Raw genomic sequence first — 22,618 nt, forward strand, 5'->3', positions numbered from 1 at the left:
GCTCTGACTATCCATCCAGGAGTGAGGAAGAATGCTGGCTAGTGTGGTGGAGCTGATGGAGGCTCTGGAAAGGGAATTCTACTTGTAGATCCTGGGCAGAAATGCTTTGGTTGCTCCCAGACCAAAGTGCAGGCCAGGAGAGGTGTAAACTCCTCTCCCCTGATTGAGCCACCTTGGAGGAACTGAGAACTAACAAGTCCCAGAATATACCCCCCTCTTGACAAAGGATTCAAAAGTCAAGTAACTGGCTGGGAAAATGCCCAAGAAAGGGAAAAAAATAAGGCTATAGAAGGTTACTTTCTTGGTGAATAGGTATTTTCTTCCATCCTTTCAGATGAGGAAAAACAATGCTTACCATCAGAGACCTCCAAAATAAATATGCCATGGTCTCAGGCCATGGAAGAGCTCAAAAATGATTTTGAAAATCAAGTAAGAGTGGTAGAGGAAAAATTGAGAAGAGAAATGAAAATCATGAAAAGTGAGTCAACAGCTTGCTAAAGGAGACCCAAAGAAATGCTGAAGAAAATAACACCTTTAAAAATAGGCTAACTCAATTGGAAAACGAGGTCCAAAAAGCCAATGAAGAGAAGAATGCTTTAAAAAACAGAATTAGGAAAATGGAAAAGGAGCTTCAAAAGCTCACTGAAGAGAATAGTTCGTTAAAAATTACAATGGAGCAGTTGGAAGCTAATGACTCTATAAGAAATCAAGAAATTACAAAATAAAACCAAAAGAATGAAAAAATGGAAGATAATGTAAAATATATCATTAGAAAAACAACTGATCTGGAAAATAGATCCAGGAGAGACAATTTAAAAATTGTGGAACTCCCTGAAAACCATGATCAAAAAAAAGAGCTTAGACATCATCTTTCATGAAATTATCAAGGAAAACTGCCCTGATAGTCTAGAACCAGAGGACAAAATAAATATTGAAAGAATCCACTGATCACCTCCTAAAAGTGATCCAAAAAGAGGAACTCCTCGGAGTATTGTAGCCAAATTTCAGAGTTCCCAGGTCAAAGAGAAAATATTGCAAGCAACTAGAAAGAAACAATTCGAATACTGCGGAAATACAATCAGGATAACACAGAACCTGGCAGCTTCTACATTAAGGAATTGAAGGGCTTGGAATAAGATATTCCAGAAGTCAAAGGCATTGTGATTAAAACCAAAAATCACCTACCCAGCAAAATTGAGTATAATACTTCAGGGGAAAAAATTATCTTTCAATGATATAGAGGACTTTCAAGCATTCTTGATGAAAAGACTAGAGCTGAACAGAAAATTTGACTTTCAAACAGAAAAATCAAGAGAAGCATGAAAAGGTAAATAGGAAAGAGAAATCATAAAGGACTTTCCAAAGTTGAACTGTTTACATTGCTACGTGAAAAGATGATATTTGTAACTCTTGAGACTTTTCTCAGTATTTGGGTAGTTGGAGGGATTATACACACACACACACACACACACACACACACACATGCACACATATATAGACAAAGAGAAAAGGTTGAGTTGAATAAAAATGAATGCCTAACAAATAAAATTAAGGGGTGAGAGAGGAATATATTAGGAGGAGAAAGGGAGAAATGGAATGGGACAGATTATCACTCATAAAAGAAGTAGGAAAAATCTTTTTCAATGGAAGAGAAAAGGGAGGAGGTGAAAGGGAAAAAGTGAAGCTTACTGTCTTCACATTTGGCTTAAGGAGGGAATAACATGCATACTCAATTTGGTATGAAAATCTATCTTACGCTACAGGGAATTAGGGGAGAAGGGGACAAGTGGGGTGGGGGAGATGATAGAAGGGAGGGCAAATGGGAGGAGGGAGTAATTAGAAGTAAACACTTTTGGGAAGGGACAAGGTCAAAAGACAGAATAGAAGAAATGGGGGGTAGGATAGGATGGAAGGAAATATAGTTAGTCTTACACATCATCTATTATGGAAATCTTTTGCAAAACTACACATAGATAGCCTATATTGAATTTCTTGCCTTCTTAGAGGGATGGGTGAGGAGAGAGGAAGGGAAAAGTTGGAATTCAAAGTATTAGAAACAAATGTTGAGAATTATTTTTGTATACAACTTGGAAATAAGAAATGCAGGTAATGGGATATAGAAATCTATCTTGCCCTACAAGAAAAGAGAGAAGATGTGGATATGGGAGGGGAGGCATGTGATAGAAGGGAGGACATATTGAGGGAAGGGGTAATGAGAATGCAAGGCATTATGGGGTAGGAGGAGGGGAGAGATAGAGAGAAAATTTGGAACTCAAAATTTTGTGGAAATGAATATTGAGCCATCTGAATCCAGTGACCAGATATTCATCAGAATGACTGGAGATGACCCAGGATGAGGCATTTGGGGTTAAGTGATTTGCTCAAGGTCACACAGCTAGTGAGTGTCAAGTGTCTGAGGTGAGATTTGAACTCAGGTCCTCCTGACTCCTGCACTGGTGCTCTATCCACTGCACCACCTAGCTGCCTTCCACTTTTAATAGGCATAACCTGGATAAGGATCTAGCAAAGGAGATTACAGAAAGATCAAATAGGTCATCTTGACTTTTATCTTGCCGCTGGCCTTTGATGACTCTGGAAGTGAAAGTGAAACCAACAGCTTCACACCACTCTGCCTCATTTGAATCCAATTTATGTGTGAGTCAAAAAACATCACCCCATACCATTTTACCATTTTTAACTACCTCAAAGTATTGTGGCACCTGTCAAATGACAAAACAGCAGATATGGATACCCTGAGAGCTGTGGTTACAATCCTTCCAATGGAAAATTCAGGACAAAGAGTCATCTTCTCACTGGACTGAAGCAACAGTGGGATTCAGCAGCCACCTGGGTGTCTGAACAGTCATTTTAAGGGTCACATTGTTCACCTCCTGGCCTGAGTAAGGGGTTAGAAAAGGTGCCCTAAAAATTTTCTGATTGACCCAACCTTGATCTGCTTACCATGGCAGGCAGGGATCCCACCCTGTGATCAAAACACCAAAAAAATGTACAAAAACTTGTGTAAAGATAGTTCCACTTATCATTGGTACATGGAACGTGCACATGCTTATGGACAACATGAAATCCAGTAGACCTGAAAAATGAATAGCTCTTTCTGTGCATGGACTCAGCAGGTATCGCATTCAAATAGCAGCCCTGAGTGAAATAAGACTGACAAATGAAGTCCAGCTTACCAAAGTCAGAACTGGTTACACATTTTTCTGGCGTGACCACTGTGATGAGAAGTGCCATGAAGTTGGAATAAGTTTTGCAACCAAAGCTTGTTTAGTCAACAGGCTTGTATACCTTCCAAAAGGAGTGTACAACAGACTCATGACAATGTGATTGCCACTTGCAGAAAAGTGCCATGCCACTATCCTCAGTGCATATGTTTCCATATGTTGAACCCTGATAATCTCAAAGAAAAATTTTGTGAAGGCCTGGAGTCCCTCATTATCAATGTGCCAAAGGAGGAATTCTGGGTGACTAATGCCAGAGTAGGCACGAGAATATATTTGGAAGTGTTGTAAAAGCAAAAGCTATCCATAAAATAAAAACAAAACACAGCAGGGATTTGAAGAAATTTTTATTGAGTGTGGAAGTTGGAAACCACATTATTGTGAGTGGTTTAGGAGGAGGTGGATGTAATGAGAATAGACAATCCTCAGCAATGAAAGAGATTTTAAAGATATGCCAGTAACCACAACACTGTGCAAAGACCGACTTTTTTAGACTTAGCTCTTCTGGACAATACCATGACCCAGGACAATTCCAAAAGACTCATGGTGAAAAATGCAATCCACATTCCGAGACAGAACTATGGAGTCTGAATGCCGATCAAAGCATGCTATTCTCTTTTCTGGTGCTGGTGTTTTTTTCTTTCTCATGGTTTTTCCTTTTTGTTCTGATTCTTCTTTCATAAAATGACTAATATGGAAATATGTTTAATATGATCATACATGTATCAGATTGCATGCCTTCTTAGGAGGGATGAATGGAGGGAGGGGGGCAATTTAGAACAAAATCTTATAAAAGTGAATGCTGAAAATTAAAAATTAATTAATTAGAAAAACTCTTTGGCTGTGCCTAATTGTAGTAGACCAAGGGGAAGAAAGATTCAAAGGTTGAGAAGAATATATAGTTGAATTGAGTCAAGACTGCGAAGGGAGGCTATATTTTCTATTGCATGAAAAAAAGTAAGTAATTGTTAAGGCAATTAATAATGTTAGCCATATTGTGGGCAAATTAACCCGCATAAAAGAATATGCTGTTTTCAGATATTGTGTACATTTGCATATGAACGATTAATATAATCATTTAAAATGTCTTACCTCTTCGTGCAGTCCAATAGACTCAATGGACTGTTTCTTTATAATATTTTGTCATTGTGAACTTTGAGTTCTGCTTGGTACTTGGCTCACTTTTTGTCATCTGCCTGACACATAGCACACAAACAACAGTGGTATTATGAACAATAAAAAAGCATGTCAAGCTTGTGTTAATACCTTTTTCATATTAATAGGATTATAGATTTTATGCTGGAAGGGACCCAAGAGGTCATTAAATCTATCATCCTCATTTTGTCCATGAGGATGCTGAAATCTGGAGAGATTAAATGACTTGCCCAGGATGATATAAGTAGTAAGTGTCTGAGGCAATATTCCAACCCAGGACATCCTAACTCCTAGTCCAATACAGTACTAAACCACCTGCCTTTATATTATTTGTCAGTGGTTTCTTTTTAAATTTACTGTGTATGTCTTAAGTCAGGGAAATGTGCAGTTTTAATATGTGATGGCTGAAAAGTGTCTTTTCTAGTTAAATTATCCTTTTAACGAAATATAGTCATCAATAATACAATTACTGACTCGAAACACTTTACTTATAGATTTTGCTGAAGAATCCTGCCTTTATGTGTTTAGTTCTATCTACCACCACAGAAGCCTTGATTACTACTGGATTTGCTACCTTTTTACCTAAATATATAGAAAATCAATTTGGAAAGTCATCCAGCTATGCAGCTACCCTTGGAGGTATAGTAACATCAGTAGAGTTTCCTTTATCCTAAAAACATAAACTATTCTTAAATATCTTTAGTGCTAAAGCTTTTAGTTTATATAAATTTTAATGTGGCTCTTGTCAAAATTTCTAAGTGTATAAAAAAAGATTCTGTAAAGAAGAAATGGAGAGGAAACATGGTATAGTGGATAGAGAGTCCAATTTAGGCCTTTGATTAGGGAAGACCTGGGTTCACATTGGCTGTGTGAACTTTGACAAGTCAATCTCTCAGAGAGCTCTTAAATTGCATGGTAGATGCTGATTTTTTTTGGTAAAGGGAATTTTCCCATCTAGAATTCTTGATATCAATTAAATCACTGATCTGGAATAAAAAAAGTTGGAGCCAAAGTTAAATTAGTAAAACTAAAAGTTGGATAATAAAACCTTGGAGTAAGAAAGAACCCTAGAGGGCATAGTTTAAGCCTTTCATTTTTAAAGATGAGGTCACTGATATCCAGGGGGGTCATTTTGTTAAGCTTTAATATCTTTGGAGTTAATTAAAGGTTTTTTATTATTTCATAACTTCTATCTAGCAGTAGCAGGTTATAGAATTCTTATGTGTATTTGGGCTTTTGATAGATGATCCTTTTAAGGATATAATTTAACAGAAAGGAGTCTTCAGAGTCCTTTTCTCTCCAGAATTACCTTTTAAAAAAAAAAATCTCCTTCCTTTCCTATGATTTTTCTAATTTCTCTCTTGGCTTTTACTTTTTTCTTACCCACATTTCATTTTCTTTTTGCCTCTTTTTCCTTCTTTTCTTTCAGTCTTTTCTTTTTTCTCTTCTACTTTCCCAACTCTATTGCTTATATTTTGGGGGAAGGGAAAGATCTGCCACACTTGCTGAATTTGCTTTGCTCTGAATGTAATTGTGAATTGTTCTGTGACTGATTGTGTCTCATTCATATTCTAATTGTTGGACCTTTTTTTCCCTTTTTTAGGGATTGTTTTAATACCAGGAGCAGCTCTTGGGCAGGTTCTGGGTGGTGTCATTGTTTCCAAGTTCAAAATGTCTTGTAAAGAAGCTATGAAATTTGCAGTACTTGCATCTATAGCATCTTTTTTGCTGACTATGACTGTAATCTTTATGAAATGTCCAAATGAGGCATTTGCTGGAGTTTTTCAACCATATAAAGGGTAAATATATCTTAATGTCTTTTTTGATATTTTAACATCGTAGTTCAAAAACATGTTTACTAGTCATTATCAAGTATTTACCAAGCAGGTACGATATGTGTTAAATACTATATAAAACACTGTATGGGTTTATAAATCATAAGACATAGTTGATGACTTCAAGGAGGTTAAAATCATGAATTTTGTCATGAAGACAAATATAATCATTAAAGATGTGAAGAATATTAAAAATGATAATGATAGTAATAATAGTAAACATAGCAATTTAAATTTTATACTTACTAATTGTACAGTAAAAACTTGAAGAAGAAAGAATTATATTTGTGCTATATTCCCTGCGTTTGATACTTGGGTACTACAAAGACATCCCATCCTTCCAATCCATCAATTCCCTTAGCAATAATAATAGTTAATAATAGAGCTTTAAGGTTTATAAAGTGTTTACAGATATCTCGTTTTATCCTCACAGCAACTCTGAGAAGTAGTGCCATTATTATCCCCATTTTATAGATAGGGAAACTGAAGCTGAGTAACTGAAATTAAGTGACTTTCCCTGGGTCATATAGTTATTAAAAATCTGAGGTCATATTTGAACTCAAGGCTTGAAGCCTGACTCCAGGTTCATTGCTTTATCCATTTTGCCACCCAATTGCCTCAGTTCTAGTAATCTACATCCTTATTCCATCTTATTTGTATGCAGGAATTTTTTACTTTTGATCTCACCGGCACCTATAAATGTTCTACTTCAATGATGAGAAATTCTGAAATTCCTTTCTAACAAAAACTTCCTGCTTGTCCTTACAGCTCATTCTTTCTAAATTAATTCATCATTTTCATCATAACTGCTAGTCCCTCCATGATTCAGTGCTCTTCCAAACCATGGCCCCATTCCCTGGCCTTTCCTTTCTTCCCAAACTTGACTCCAGTTGTCTGGTTCCACAGTTATAGCCTATCCTCACCTCTTGAATTCCTTAACCCTCTCTTTTACTGGTCATGCCTTGTTAAAAACCATTCTTTGGGGATCACTACCATCCCTTTTCTCCACCCTGTTCACCTGTGTTGAATTGGAACAACTAGGCCTTCTACAATGGAAGTTCTCTAGTCTCATTACTGCATGGCACTCCGTTTATCCTTCCCTAATTTACCTTCTATTGTAGTTCCCATAGCAACTGTTCGTAAGCATCTCTCAAATGTTCCATCTTACCCCATCTGCAGAGGGCCTTGCGCCATATCTAACTATGAAAACAGAGGACATTTATCCTGAGTTTCTTCTTTTCCTTTTTGTATATCTCAAAATCCTTTTCTATCTTTCTTCACCCCATCCTCTTAGGAAGATGTGACTATTCTTCTCTCAAAGGTCAGTGTTTCTACTTCTCCCCTTGAACTCATCCCTTCTCATCTCCTCCAGGAGATTGTCCCCTCAATAACTAAGTCATCTATAGAATGCTTATCAAATTTATGAATGACATAAACCTGGGAGAAATAACTGACTACTGTAAAGTAAGCTGTTATTTTATCATTAATTAATTGTCCTGTAATGGAATGTAATATAAAATTTGGATTTCCTAAAGCGACCAACAAGAAATTTATTCAGAGGTGTGTGTTCACTGCCTTCTCCAAAGGCTGTAGCATATACACTTTCCGTGGAACATTCACCTACAAGCCTAGAATATACTCCCTCTCACTGTTCAAAATTCTTGATAGTCTAAAATTTTAGGTTAAAGAAAATAAGATAAAATTTATTTATCTTATTATAGAGGATTAATGCAAACATAGGGATATATATGTGATACCTAATATATAACTTTATATGTAATATATATTCACATACATATGTGTATATATATATATATAAAACCTTATATTTCAGTTCAAATAATCAACCTTACAAGTATAAGATGAGGAAGGTCTTACCAGATAATGTATTTGGAAAAAAAAACTGTGGATTTTAGTAGAACAATTATGACAGCAGAAAAAGTGAATGGGATCATTTCCTGCTTTTAAAAAGGCTTAGAAACCAGGAATATGAGGTGAGAGTCCTGATGGACTCTGCTCTCATCACACCACATGTAGGCTATTGTACTTATTCAGAGGACTGAATTTGAGAAAGGACAGCGATAAACTGGAGAGACTTGAGAGCATAGTCAGTCAATATGCATTTATTAAGCACCTGTTATATGCCTGATACTGTGCTAAGTGATAGGCATACAAAGAAAGGTAAAAGTCCCTACTTTCAAGGAGCATGTGCTCCAATGTATAATTATAATAATGTATAATGCAAACAACTATGTGCAAATAAGATATATACAGGACAAACAGGAGATAACAGAGGGGAGGGACTAGCATTAAGGAGAAATCAGGGAAGGATTCTTATAGAAGATGGAATTTTAGCTTGAACTTGAAGGAAGTCAAAGCATCCAGGAAGTAGATATGAGGAAGAACAGTATTCTAGACATGGGAAACAGTCAGTGAAAATGCCCAGCAAGAAGACCAGTGTCACTGGGTCACAGGGCATAGAGGAACAGGAAGTAAAGATGTAAGAAGACTGGCTAGGTCAGACAGGGTGAGGTTCTGAAAGACTTTGAATTTCAAACAGTCTTTGTATATTTGCTCTTGGAGGTGATTCGGAGCCACTGGTATTTATTGAATAGAAGGAAGTAATATGGTCTGACCTGTGCTTTAGAAAGATTAATTTGACATCCACATGAAGGATGAACTTGAGTGGAGAGACTTGAGGCAAGGAGACAAACCAGAAGTTTGGTGTTAGCCCAAGTATGAGGAAATGGATGAAAATGGGGAGAGACTTGAAGCAGGGAGACCAGCCATAAAGACTCTTGCAATAGTCCAGTCATGAGGTGATGAAGGCCTACACCAGGATGGTGACAGTGTCAGAGGAGAGAAATGGAACATATGAGTGATATTACCAAGGTAAAATTGACAGGACATGGCAAAAATCCAGATATTTGGAGAGAGGGTGGGGGTGAGAAAGTGAAAAGTAGAGGATGATGCCTCTCTTCTGAATTGAAGTGACTGAGAAGATGGTAGAATCATTGGCAGTAAAGGAAAGTTAGGAAGAGGGATGGGTTTGAGAGGAAAGATAGTAGTTCAATTTTAGACATGCTGAGTTTAAGATGTCAACAGGGCAGCCAGGTTGAGATGTCTAATAGGTGATTGGAGATGCAGCCCTGGAGATCAGGAGAGAAATTAGAGCTTGGCTGAATCTGAATATCATCAGCTTAGAAATTATCATTGAAACCATGGAAGATAATGAGATCACTAAGTAAAATATTTGTGTTCATCTTTCACTGTTGAAGAAGACCATGCCATCAGAGAAATAATGACATGACTTGCACTTGACTTTGTTTGGAGGGAGGGAGGGCTGTGCAGGTCACCAGCCTCACTTGTTCTCCAGAGCCATCTGAATCCAGTGACCAGCTATTCATCAGGATGACTGGAGATGAACCAAGATGAGGCAGTTGGGGTTAAGTGACTTGCCCAAGGTCACACAGCTAGTGAGTGTCAAGTGTCTGAGGTGAGATTTGAACTCAGGTCCTCCTGAGTTCTGCACTGGTGCTCTATCCATTGCACCACCTAGTGCTGCTAGTAAAATATGTACATAAAGAAGGGAAGACAGCCCAGTACAGAGTCCCTCAGTGGGGGATACCTGTTAGTGGAAGCACATGACTTGGATGAATATCTAGCAAAGAAGATTAAAGAAGATCTGTGAAACAGGAAGGAAGAGAACCAGGGGAGAAGAGTGTTATGGAAACCTAGAGATAAGAGGGTTTCACAGAGAAGAGGGTAGTCCATACTGCCAACAGCTGCAAGGTCAAGGATAAGGATTGAAAAAAGACCATTAGATTTGAGCAAGGATTATTATATTTTTTTGTTTTTAATGGCCCCATTGATAGTTGGGTGAAATCTATGGTCATCGAAGAATAACTTTTTAAAATTCAAAATCAAAAATCATAATCAAATTTGAAATTCATCAGAATTCATAATCAAAGGAATTGCTGAATTACAGTTAAAAGTTAATGAAAATAAAGATGTAATTTTTTTCCCAATGTACCCCTTGAAGTCTTTTGGTCCAGGAGCCCTGGTAAATGGTAAAGGACTTTCATAGTCTTGAGGATTTGTTGAAAAAAAAGTGAGATGTTTAATTTGGAGAAAATATTGTGGTATATGACATTTGTTTTTAGGCATTTGAAAGAAAAGAGATTAGACTGGTTCTTGACCTCAGAGGGCAAGACTTCTGTTTCATAGAAGGTTGAGTGGAAGTTGTAAAGAACAAATTTAGCCTTGACTTTAAGAAAAAAATTAATTAATTAATTTTATTAATTTTATTTATTTATTTATTTACTTATTTATTTATTTTCAGTGTTCTACAATCACTACCATATAACTTAGATTATTATTTTTCCCTCCCTTGCCCTTATCTCCCCTCTCCCTCCCTGAGATGGCATACAATTTTATATAGGTTCTACTCAAACGTTCTTATTAAATACATTTTCATTATAGTCATGCTGTATAGAAGAATTGCATTGAATGAGATAAATCATATAGCAAACCAAAATGTAATACACACACAAAAAAAATGACCTGCTACTTTCTGCGATTGAATTCCATAGTTCTTTCTCTGGATGTGGAAGGCATTTTGCCTTATAAGACCATTGGGAATTTTTTTAAGTCCTTACATTGCTACAAAGTTCCAAGTCTACCAAAAAAAAAACTCTCACACACAATAGTCATTGCTATGCACAAAGTTCTCCTGGTTCTTCTTTTTTCACTCAGCATCAGATCATATAAGTCTTTCTAGGCCTCTCTGAAGTCTTCCTGTTCATCATTTCTTATAGCACAATAGTATTCCATTACATTCATATACCATAATTTATTCAGCCATTCCCCAATTGATGAGCATCCCTTTGATTTCCAGTTTTTGACCACCACGAAGAGTGCTGCTATAAATATTTTTGTACATGTGGGACCCTTTCCCACTTTTATGATTTCTTGGGGATACAGTCCTAGAAGCAATATTGCTGGGTCAAAGGGTATGCATATTTTTGTAGCCCTTTGGGCATAGTTCCAAATTGCTCTCCAGAATGGTTGGATCAGCTCACAGCTCCACCAACAATGTATTAGTGTTCCAACTCTCCCACATCCTCTCCAACATTTATCATCTTCCTGTTCTGTCATGTTTGCCAATCTGATAGGTGTGCTGTGGTACCTCAGAGCTGTTTGATTTGCATCTCTCTAATCAAAAGTGATTTAGAGCATTTTTTCATATGACTATAGATATCTTTAATTTCTTCCTCTGAAAATTGCCTGTTCATATCCTTTGACCATTTATCAATTGGGGAATGACTTGTGTTTTTGTACCTTTGACTCAGTTCTCTATATATTCTAGAAATGAGGTCTTTATCACTGATGTTAGCTGTAAAAAAAAAAGTCTTTATCAGCTTTCTATATCCCTCCTAATCCTGGTTGCATTAGGTTTGGTTGTGCAAAAACTTTTCAGTTTAATGTAATCAAAATTATCCATCTTGCACTTCATAGTGCTTTCTGTCTCTTCTTTAGTCAAAAATTCTTCCCTTCTCCATAAATTTGATAAATACACTATTTCTTGCTCCACCAATTTGTCAGTCGTATCAATCTTTATACCTAGATCGTGTACCCATTTGGATTTTATTCTTGTGTATGGTGTCAGGCACTGGTCTATGCCTAGTTTCTGCCATGCTTTTATCCAGTTTTCCCAGTAATTTTTGTTGAACAGTGAGTTCTTATCCCAGAAACTGGGGTCCTTGGGTTCATCAAACAGTAGATTGCTATATTCATTGCCTACTGTGTCTTGAGTACCTAGTCTATTCCACTTGTCTACCCTTCTGTTTCTTTGCCAGTAGCAAGTGATTTTGATAATTGCTGCTTTGTAATACAATTTGAGATCTGGTAGAACTAGGCCACCTTCCCTAGCATTTCTTGTAATTAGTCCCTTTGATGTTCTAGACCTTTTGTTCTTCCAGATGAATTCTGATTCCATTTTTTTCAGCTCTAGAAAATAATTATCTGATCGTTTAATTGGTATGGAACTGAATAAGTAAATTAATTTAGGTAAAGTTGTCATTTTTATTATATTGGCTCAGCCTACCATGAGCAACGGATGTTTTTCCACTTACTTAGATCTGACTTTATTTGTGCAAAAAGTGTCTTGCAGTTGGGTTCATATAGTCCCTGGATTTGTTTTGGCAGGTAAACTTTGAAATATTTTATAGTGTCTATTGTAACTTTAAATGGGATTTCTCTTTCTATCTCTTGCTGTTGGGCTTTGTTGCTAATATAAAGAAATGCAAAAGATTTGTGTGGGTTTATTTTGTAACCTGTAATTTTACCAAAGTTGTTGGTGGTTTTTTTACTTGAATCTCTGGAATTTTCTAAATATATCATCATATCATCTGCAAAGAGTGATAACTTAGTTTCTTCTTTGCCTGTTCTAATTCCTTCAATTTCTTTATCTTGTCTAATTGCTATAGCTAGCATTTCTAGTACCATATTGAATAATAATGGTAATAATGGACATCTTTGTTTCACCCCTGATCTTATTGGAAATGCATCTAGCTTATCTCCATTGCATATAATACTTGCTGAAGATTTTAGGTAGATACTGCTTATTTTTTTGTGGAAAGTTCCCTTTATTCCTATGTTCTCCAATGTTTTTAATAGGAATGGGTGTTGTATTTTGTCAAAAGCTTTTTCTGCATATATTGAGATAATCGTGTTGTTTCTGTTAGTTTTGTTGCTGATATGATCTATAATGCTAATAGTTTTCCTGATATTGAACCAGCCCTGCATTCCTGGTATGAATCCTATTGGATCGTAATGTATTATTCTCATGATAAGTTGCTGTATTCTTTTTGCTAAAATCTTATTTAAAATTTTTGCATCTATATTCATTAGAGAAATTGGTCTATAATTTTCTTTCTCTGTTTTGTCTCTTCCTGGTTTAGGTATCAAAACCATATTTGTGTCATAGACAGAATTTGGAAGTATTCCTTCTTCCCCAGTTTCCCCAAACAGTCTATATTATATTGGAATTAGCTGTTCTTTAAATGTTTGACAGAATTCACTTGTAAATTCATCTGGCCCTGGAGATTTTTTCCTAGGGAGTTCATTGATGGCTTGTTCAATTTTTTTTTTCTGAGATGGGGTTGTTTAAGTGTTCAACTTGCTCTTCAGTTAATATGGGCAATTTATATATTTTAAAATACTCATCCATCTCATTTAGATTGTCAAATTTATGGGCATAAAGTTGGGCAAAGTAATTTCTAATTATTGTTTTAATTTCCTCCTCATTTGAGGTAAGCTCACCCCTTTAATTTTTGATATTGGTAATTTGGTTTTCTTCTTTCTTTTTTTAAATCAAATTGACCATAGGTTTATCAATTTTATTAGTTTTTTTCATAAAACCAACTATTAGTTTCATTTATTAATTCAATAATTTTCTTAATTTCAATTTTATTGATTTCTTTTTGGTTTTCAGTATTTCTAATTTGGTATTTACTTGGGGGTTTTCAATTTGTTCTTTTTCTAGCTTTTTCAGCTGCACATCCAAGTCAGTGACCTCCTCTTTCTCTATTTTATTCATGTAGGCATTCAAAGATATAAAACTTACCCTAAGAACTGCTTTTGCAATATCCCATAAGATTTGGTAGGTTGTCTCATTATTGTCATTCTCTTGAATGAAGTTGTTGATTGTTTCCATGATTTGTTGTTTTACCCACTCCTTCTTTAGGATTATATTATTTAGTTTCCAATTAATTTTTGGTCTATCTTTACATGGCATTTTATTATATATGATTTTTGTTGCATTATGATCTGAGAAGGATGCAGTGACTATCTCTACCTTTCTGCACTGGATTGTGAGGTTTTTATGCCCTAGTACATGGTCAAATTTTGTATATGTACCATGTACTACTGAGAAAAAGGTATATTCCTTTCTATCTTCATTCAATTTTCTCCAGAGATTTCTCATATCTACCTTATCCAGAGTTTTATTCACCTCCTTAACTTCTTTCTTGTTTATTTTAAGGTTAGATTTATCAAGTTCAGAGAGGGGGAGGTTGAGGTCCACTAGTGTAGTTTTGCTGTCTATTTCTTCCTGTAACTCCCTTAAATTCTCCTCTAAGAATCTGGGTGCTATACCACTAGGAGCATACATGTTTAGTAATGATATTGCTTCATTATCTATGGTGCCTTTTAGCAGGATATAGTTTCCTTCCTTATCTCTTTTGATTAGATCTATTTCTGCTTTTGCTTTGTCTGAGATTAAGATTACTATTCCCCTGCTTTTCTTACATCAGCTGAGGCACAATATTTTCTGCTCAAACCTTTTACATTTACCTTGTGTGTATCCCCCCATTTCAAATGTGTTTCTTGTAAACAACATATTGTTGGATTATGGCTTTTAATCCATTCTGCTATCCATCTCCATTTTATGGGAGAGTTCATTCCATTCACATTCACAGTTATAATTACAATCTGTGTCTTTCCCTCCATCCTCTTTCCCACCATTTGTGCTTTTAGTTCTCCTGTCTTCCTTCCTCTCCTCTATAGAGTTTTCACTTTTCAACACCACCTCCTGCAGTCTTCCCTTCCTTCTTTCAGCCCCCCTCCCTTTTATTCCCCTTTACCCTTGCTACTTCTTTCCCCCCCTTTTATCTTTCCCTTCCCTATCTTCCCCCTTTCCCTCCTACTGCCTATAGAGCTAGTTAGATTTATATACTTAATTAAGTTTATTGTTCCCTCCTTGAACCAAATCAGATGAGAGTATCTCTCAAGCATTGTTCATCTCCCTCCCCTCTTTCCCTCTACTATAATATAATTTTGTACTTCTTCCTGTGATGTAATTTATCTTCTGCTTCCTCCTTTTTACATCTCCTGTTACAATGTCTTCGCATACTTGAATCACATTTTTATCATCACATCATTTACTTTATACCCATTCCCTCTATCTATGTATATCCCTTTTATACTTCAAAATAGATGTACCATTCTCAAGATTAACAAGTATCATTTTCCCTTATAGGGATGTAAACAGCTTGCCCAAACTGAGTAACAAGTTTTTCTTTTCCCATTTACCATTCTATCCCTCTCTTGAGACCTGTGTTTCAAGATCGAATTTTCTATTGAGTTCTGGCCTTTTTGTCAGGAAGGTCTGGAAATCCCTCATTTCGCTGAATGTCCATCTCCTTGCCTGAAATATTATGCTGAACTTTTCTGGGTAATTGATCCTTGGTTGTAGTCCCAGCTCCTTTGCCTTATGGAATACCAGATTCCAATTCCTTTGATCTTTTAATGCAGAAGCTACAAGGTCCTATGTGATCATGACTGTAGCTCCTCGATATTTGAATGGTTTCTTTCTGGCTGCCTGTACTATTTTCTCCTTCACTTGATAGTTCTGGAATTTGGCAACAATATTTCTTGGTGTTTTTAGTTTGGGATCCCTTTTGGGAGGTGCATGGTGGATTCTTTCGATGACTGTTTTGCCCTCTGGATCCAGCACTTCTGGGCAGTTTTCCTTGATGTTTTCTTGGAAGATATTGTCTAGACTCTTTTTTTCATCATGGCTTTCTGGTAGGCCAATAATTCTTAAATTTTCTCTCCTGGATCCATTTTACAGGTCAGTTGTTTTTCCAATTAGATATTTCTTCTATCTTTTCATTCTTTAGATTTTGTTTGACTGATTCTTGATGTCTCATAGAGTCATTAGCTTTTACTTGTCCAAATCTAATTTTCATCAAATTGTTTTCTTCAAATAACTTTTGCATCTCATTTTCCATCTCTCCAATTATTCTTTTTAAGGAATTATTTTCTCCAATAAGTTTTTGTACTTCCTTTTCCATTTTTTCAATTTTCCTTTTTAAAGAGCTATTCTCTTCAGTGAATTCGTTTTTCATACTTTGAAACTCATTGGCCATTTTTTTCTTCTATTTCCTTCTTCAGCTGTTCCAGGAGTGCTCTCTGTGCATGCAAGCAGTTCATAGTCCCTTCTGAAGTTTCAGATGGGAGTACAGTCTCAACACTGACCCCTTTGGTAATCCTGTTTTGGTCCTTATCCCCATAGAAAGATTCTATGATCTTTTCCTGCTTGCTTTAATGGTGAGGCTTTGTGTGTTGTGGCCTCTGGTTCTTTCAGTTAAAAGTTAGAGAATCTGTTGTTGAGCTGCTGGTGCAGGAAAGCTAAGGTGCCTTTGTTTTTCCTTTTGTTTGGTATTTCCCATCTTAGCCCTGGGGCTAGCTTGTTAAGAGTGGGGGAGGGGTGGTCTAGTCAGGGTAGATCTCCTCAGCTGAGTTAGAGCAAAGGCAAACTGATACCTGGGTCCTAGTGCGAGTTTCCACCCCCTCTGGGGCTTCTCTCCTTCCAGTTAGTCTCCGCCACAGTAAAAGAAATCCCCCTTAGCTATTTTTCTAGTCTCAGGTGCTATGAGACTACTTGCCCCTTCAGCTGTTCCCACTGATTCAGAATTTTTCTGGGGAAATATTTTATGGTTCTTTTGAGGTCAATACGTGAGGGGGAGAGAGCATTTCCTGATCACTCTGCCATTTTGGTTCCAGGAAGATCAAGTAGGTGACTTATAGACATTTAATATGTGAGCTGAAAATCTCAGGAGTGGCTGCAGGTGATACCTGGGGCTCAGTGGCTGTCACTCACTCAGCTCTGCTGGTCTTGTGCCCTGGGCTGCCACTCTGCCTTTCTGCAGTGCTGCTGCTGCCTGAGGCTGCCCTAGGGGTTTCCTGCTTGGCCATGCCCTTGTGGGACTGCTGTGCTGTGTGCTGTGGGCTCACCCCCACAGAACAGATCCTTCCTGTTGATCTTCCAGTCTGTCCTGGTCTGTGAATCTGCCAGTCTGTCTCCTGTTGGATTCTGCACCTCCAAAATTTGGTCAGATTCTCTTTTTAGAGGTATCTGAAGCAGTTTGTCTAAGAGCTTAGGTGAGTAGTTGCTATCACTGCACCATCTTGGCTCCACCCCCTAAGAAAAAAATTCTTGACAGTTAGACCTACCCCAAAGTGGAATGGACTGTTTTGTAAAGTAATGAGTTCCCCATGATGGGAAGTCTTCAAGCAAAGCTGGACATCTACTTGGTGAGGTAGGTAACAGAAGATTTTGTTTTTCAGTACAGGTCAGACTAGGTGACTACTTTCTTTGGTTGGTTTTCAGGTTACTCTGAAATTCTGTGATTCTGTGCTTCTGTGGTACTTTGAAGAAATGTTAACTTCAAGACACAGCAAGAAATTGTTCGTCAATAATGGGAAATTTATTCAACCAGATATTTAATTTATTTTCAGAAGTTAGTTCTAAGAACTCTTAAGTGTCATTTACACAGTACAGTAATGCCCACAAAGGTATGCATGCCGAGCGAATTGTATAGAATCAAAGTTTCAGTGATGAAGAGGGGAGTGGCACACAGACATCCACGAATGCACATGCACACACACACACACACACACACACACACACACACACACACACCGACACTCACACACACATAGTAAAAGAAAATTGGATGCTGCAATTACTGAAAAAATTATAGTTTTTTTCCAGTTAAATATAATTTCTTCACATTTCTCCCTCCTCAGCTGAATAGTAAAAAGAAAAAGAAAACCTATGTTAATAATGCATAGTCAAGCAAAACCATTTCACACCTTGGCTATCATTCCTTCCTGAATCCATCACCTTTCTAACAGAAAGTGGATAGCATGCTTCATCTTTAATCCTTTGGAATCACGGTTTATCACTGCATTAATCAGAATCCTAATGCTTAACAATTTTGTTTTTCTTCCTAGGTCTTCTGACTTCATTCCGCATCATTTCTTAGTGATATTCCCAGTTTCGTCTAAAACTCTTCATTTAGTTATTTCTTAGGGCACAGTCATATTTCATTATATTCATACACAATCATTTGTTTAGTCATTCCCCAGTAGATGGGCACTTCTTTAGTTTATAGTTCTTTGCCACCACAAGAAAAACTTCTATAAATATTTTTGTACCTGTGGATCCCTTTATTTCTTTAATCTCTTGGGATATAGTCCTGCCAGTGATATAGTTGGGGCAATTGGTGTAGCTAGTTTAGTAAGTTTGGGGGCATATTTCTAAAATGCAGCTCCACCAGCAGTGCATTAGTGAGCCTATTTCTATAGCCCCCCAAAATTTGTCATTTTCCTCTTTTGCAAACTTTGTCAATCTGACAAGTGGTGAGGTAAAATATCATAATTATTTTAATTTGCAATTCTCTAATTATTAATCTGAAATATTTTAATATGACTGCTGATAAACTTATATTTCTTCATTTGAACTGTTAATATGCTTGGACTGTTTATCAATTGAAGAATGATTCTCATTCTTATAAATTTAAATAATTTCTTATATATCTTATATATGACACCATTATTGGAGAAATATGCTGTGAAGATGTTTTTGTCCAGTTACTTGTTTCCTTTCTAATTTTCACTGCATTGGTTTTGGTTGCACAAAACCTTTTTAATTTTATATAATCAAAATTGTCTTTTCATCTCCTCTGAGCCTCTCTATCTCTTGTTTGGTTATGAACTCAGTCCCTATCAACATATTAGAAAGACTATACATTATGACCAGATTGGATTGATACCAGAAATACAGGGTTACTTTAACACAAGAAAGTCTGAAAGTGAATAAGCCATAGTAATAACTTAAATCATTTAAATCAGATTGTTATATAAGTAGATGTTTAAAAAGGTTTTGACAAAACCATTTTGTAAAGGTAATTTCCTTCTTTCTTCTCTAAATTTGCTTGTGATATCACCTTTTATGATTATGTCATGTATCCATTTGTAGTATATCTTATGAAATGTGGGTCTGTACCTAATTTCATCCAGACTGTTTTCCAGTTTTCTCAGCAGCTTTTGCCAAGTAATATGTTTTTATCCCAGTAATTGAGGTCTTTGGATTTGTTGAACAGTATGCAGTAGTGTCTGCTTGCCTCTTTATGTTAATGCATCTAATTCATTCCATTGATTTACTTGTATTTACTAATCAGTACCAAATCATTGTAATGATAACTATTTTGTAGTATAGTTTGAGACCTGGTACCACTAGACCTCTTTCCTACCTTTTTTTTCCTTTACTTCCCTTGAGATGCTTGATCCTTTATTCTACTGCAAGAACTTTATTATTTTTCTAGCCCTATAAAATAATCCATTACTATCTTGATTGGCCTGTCACTGAATAAGTAAGTTAGCTTAAGAGTGTTGTCACTTTTTTTCCATTGGCCCAGTCTATCCGTGAGCAGTTAATATTTCTACAAGTATTTAGATCTACATTTATTCAAAACATTTTGTAGTTGAATTCATGCAATCCCTAAGTATGACTTGGTAGGTATATTAGTAAATATATTGTATGTCTTTTACTTATTTTTAATAGGATTTCTCTTTCTGTCTCTGCCTCTTGTTTGGTTTTTTATATAATCAAAACTTTTCCACTTCTGTGGTCCTGTCTCCTGATTGGTCATGAACTTTTCCTTAATTCATAGATATTACTGGTTATTTCTTCTTTGCACTTCTAATTTGTTTATAATGTCCCCTTTTGTGTCTAAGTCGTGTACTCATTTGAAGCTTGTCTTTATATACCTAAATACCTGATGGGTTATACCTAGTTTATGCCAGACTGCTTTCCAGTTTTCCAAGCAGTTTTTATTGAATGGTGAGTTCTTGCTCCAATAGCTGGTATTTGGGGGAATAGAAAATATCTGGGAACAGAAAACACTAAGCTATTATTCTTGTTTGTTTCTGCAGATTCTGCAGATTGTGTACCTAATTTGTACCACTGATCAACCTATCTATTTCTTACCCAGTTCAAAATTGTTTTGAGGATTATAACTTTGTAGAATAGTTTCAGATTTGGTACTACAAAGTCCCTTTCCTTCCTATTTTTTTCACTAATTTTCTTGAGATTCTTGACCTCCAAATGAATTATTTTTTTTTTCTAGCTCCATAAATTAATTCTAGACATAATGGCCTTTTTGCTTTTCCTAAACCGTAGTACTTGGACTCCTATTTCTGTATCTTTGCACTGACTGTCCACTATGCCTAGAATGCTGTTCTACCTCTTGAAATCTCTCATTTTTAAGACTCTGTTCTGTCCTCCTACACACATACTCAATTACTAGTAACTGTTCCCTCAAGGTTTCCTTTTATCTATTTTATGTATTCCTAAGTAACATACATATTATCACCCTCCATTAGAATATATGTTCCTTCAATTCAAGGGATATTTCCCTTTTATCTTTCCGTCCACAGTGCCTGACACATAGTAGATGCTTAATAAATTCTTCTTGACTGATTGATTGATGGTAAATTCAATCAGAGAATGATAGATCTAAAATCAGAAGTTCCCTAAGAGGTCATCTAATACAATCTCTTACTTTATAACTAAAGAAACTGAAGTACAAGAAGTTAAATGACTTTACCAGTCATCAGAGGTAAAATTTGAAAGCAAATCCTCTAACTCCAGAGCCAGTGCCTTTTCTACTATACCATATGCTACAGCCTAATTATGCAACCATTTTTATTAATAAAAACATTCTATATATCCAATAAATAAAAGGTAAACAAATCTTTTTTTTCTTTAGAGTAATGTCAAGCTTATTAAGCCAAATCCGTACAGTAAACTATATGACCTCTAAGCATGACTATTCTGTAGTGATCTCATTTTTAGATGGACACCTACATTTTAAAGTGACCATTAACTTATAAAACAGAGATTCAATTTGTTTCTTACAGAGCAGAAAGCATAGGAAACATCACAGCCCCTTGTAATTTGAGGTGTAATTGCTCTCGCTCATTTTATTATCCTGTCTGTGGAAGAGACAGTCTCCAGTATTTCTCTCCCTGCATTGCAGGTTGTACGTCTTCAAATACAATAGACCATCAAAAGGTAATTCATTTTTAAAATATTTCTTCAGCCTCAGTGAGGAACCTGTCTTTTCAGGATATTTCTAGTGCTCAGAACCTACAATATTTATGTGGACATCTATTTTGATTAGCTTTTTTAAAATTTACCTTTTTTTCCATTTAGAAGCATGCCTCTGTTGTTATGTAGTATTACCAAAACCATATTATAGAGCAACAAGTTGAGAGGAGTACTGCAGGAGGAGTAGGTTTCCAAAATGGGGCTATTTTCCTCGGACTAGGTTTTCAACATTTTAGCCTAGGACAATTAACAACAATTACTAGTCAATCTACACACATTTATTATGTACCAGGCACTGTGCTTGAGAATACCAAGAACACCAGAAGACAATCCCTGTTCTGAAGGAGTTCACAGTCTAATGGGGGAGACAGCATGCAAACAACCACAAGGTATATATTGGATAAATTGAAGACAATCACCAGAGGCATACTAGATACGAACATTAAGTGGCTTCAGGAAAAGCTTTTTGTAGAAGGCTGAGACTTGAAGAAAGCCAGGGAAGCCAAAAGGTGCAGATTGTGAGAGAGAGAATTACAGGCATAGGAGAGAAGTTTATGTTGGATCCTATAGGCAATAGTAAGCCGCTGGATTTTACTGTGCGTATATGTCCGTGTGTCTGTGGGTAAGAGGGGTGATATGGTCAAATCTACATTTTAGGAAAATCACTGACAGCTGAATAGAGGACAAATTGGAATAGGAACAGATTTGAGGGTGGGAGATCAGTTAGAAGGCTATTGCAGTCACCTAGTTAAAAAACCATGATGACCTGTAGCAGAGTAGTGACTTATGATAATATGGGATAAGATGAGATATTATAATATGAGATATAGTAAGGGATGACATGAGAAAGGTAAAGGAAGAGATAAGAAAACTTGAAAACAAATTGGATATATGGAGTGATTCCCTCTGTCTCTAAGATACAATACAGTGTCCGTAGCCTCACATTTAAAATCTACCTGGAACCACTGAAAATTTTTTCAGACATCTGCCTTAGAAAGAGTGGAGCTGAGTGGAGAATGGTTTGGAGATGGGAGAGACTGAAGGAAGGAGTCCATTTAGAAAACAGTTAGTAGTCCAGGCAAGGTAAAAGGTCATGAACTTGGATATTAGCTACATGACTAGAAAAAAGGGATAGTTGTGAGGAATCTTGTGGAAGTAGAACTGACAAGTCCAGATAAATAATTACATGTAGGGAGTAAAGCAGAGCAGAAAGTCAAGGATAATTCTGAGGTTGCTGCAATAGGGTGACTTGAAAGTTAATGGTGATCTCAACAGAAATAAAGTATGAAGGAGATATTAGTTGAAGAGAATGTGAAAAGGGCATGTACATTAATTACATTTGAGAAATGTTGGGTTTGAAATACATCCAAGTAGAGCTATCCAAACAGACAATTGTTTAAGGTGGATCTAGAGTTGGGAGAGAAAGA

At 36.3% G+C, this 22,618-nt stretch overlaps 1 protein-coding gene across 8 annotated transcripts in view; it reads left to right on the forward strand.

Moving 5' to 3' along the window:
• Positions 1–22,618, forward strand: part of LOC140496913 (solute carrier organic anion transporter family member 4C1-like) — a 121,830-nt gene that overhangs the window by 58,217 nt on the left and 40,995 nt on the right. For all 8 annotated transcript variants that reach the window (XR_011964447.1, XM_072597328.1, XM_072597327.1 and 5 more), the window contains 3 exons: positions 4,889–5,033; positions 5,998–6,193; positions 21,002–21,155. Coding sequence is in view for 7 of the 8 variants with exons in the window: in XM_072597328.1 (XP_072453429.1) it covers positions 4,889–5,033; positions 5,998–6,193; positions 21,002–21,155 (495 nt within the window). In the remaining variant the exon portion in view is untranslated. The remainder of the gene's footprint in view (positions 1–4,888; positions 5,034–5,997; positions 6,194–21,001; positions 21,156–22,618) is intronic.

Source organism: Notamacropus eugenii, chromosome 3, assembly GCF_028372415.1.
Source record: "Notamacropus eugenii isolate mMacEug1 chromosome 3, mMacEug1.pri_v2, whole genome shotgun sequence".
NCBI lineage: Eukaryota > Metazoa > Chordata > Mammalia > Diprotodontia > Macropodidae > Notamacropus > Notamacropus eugenii.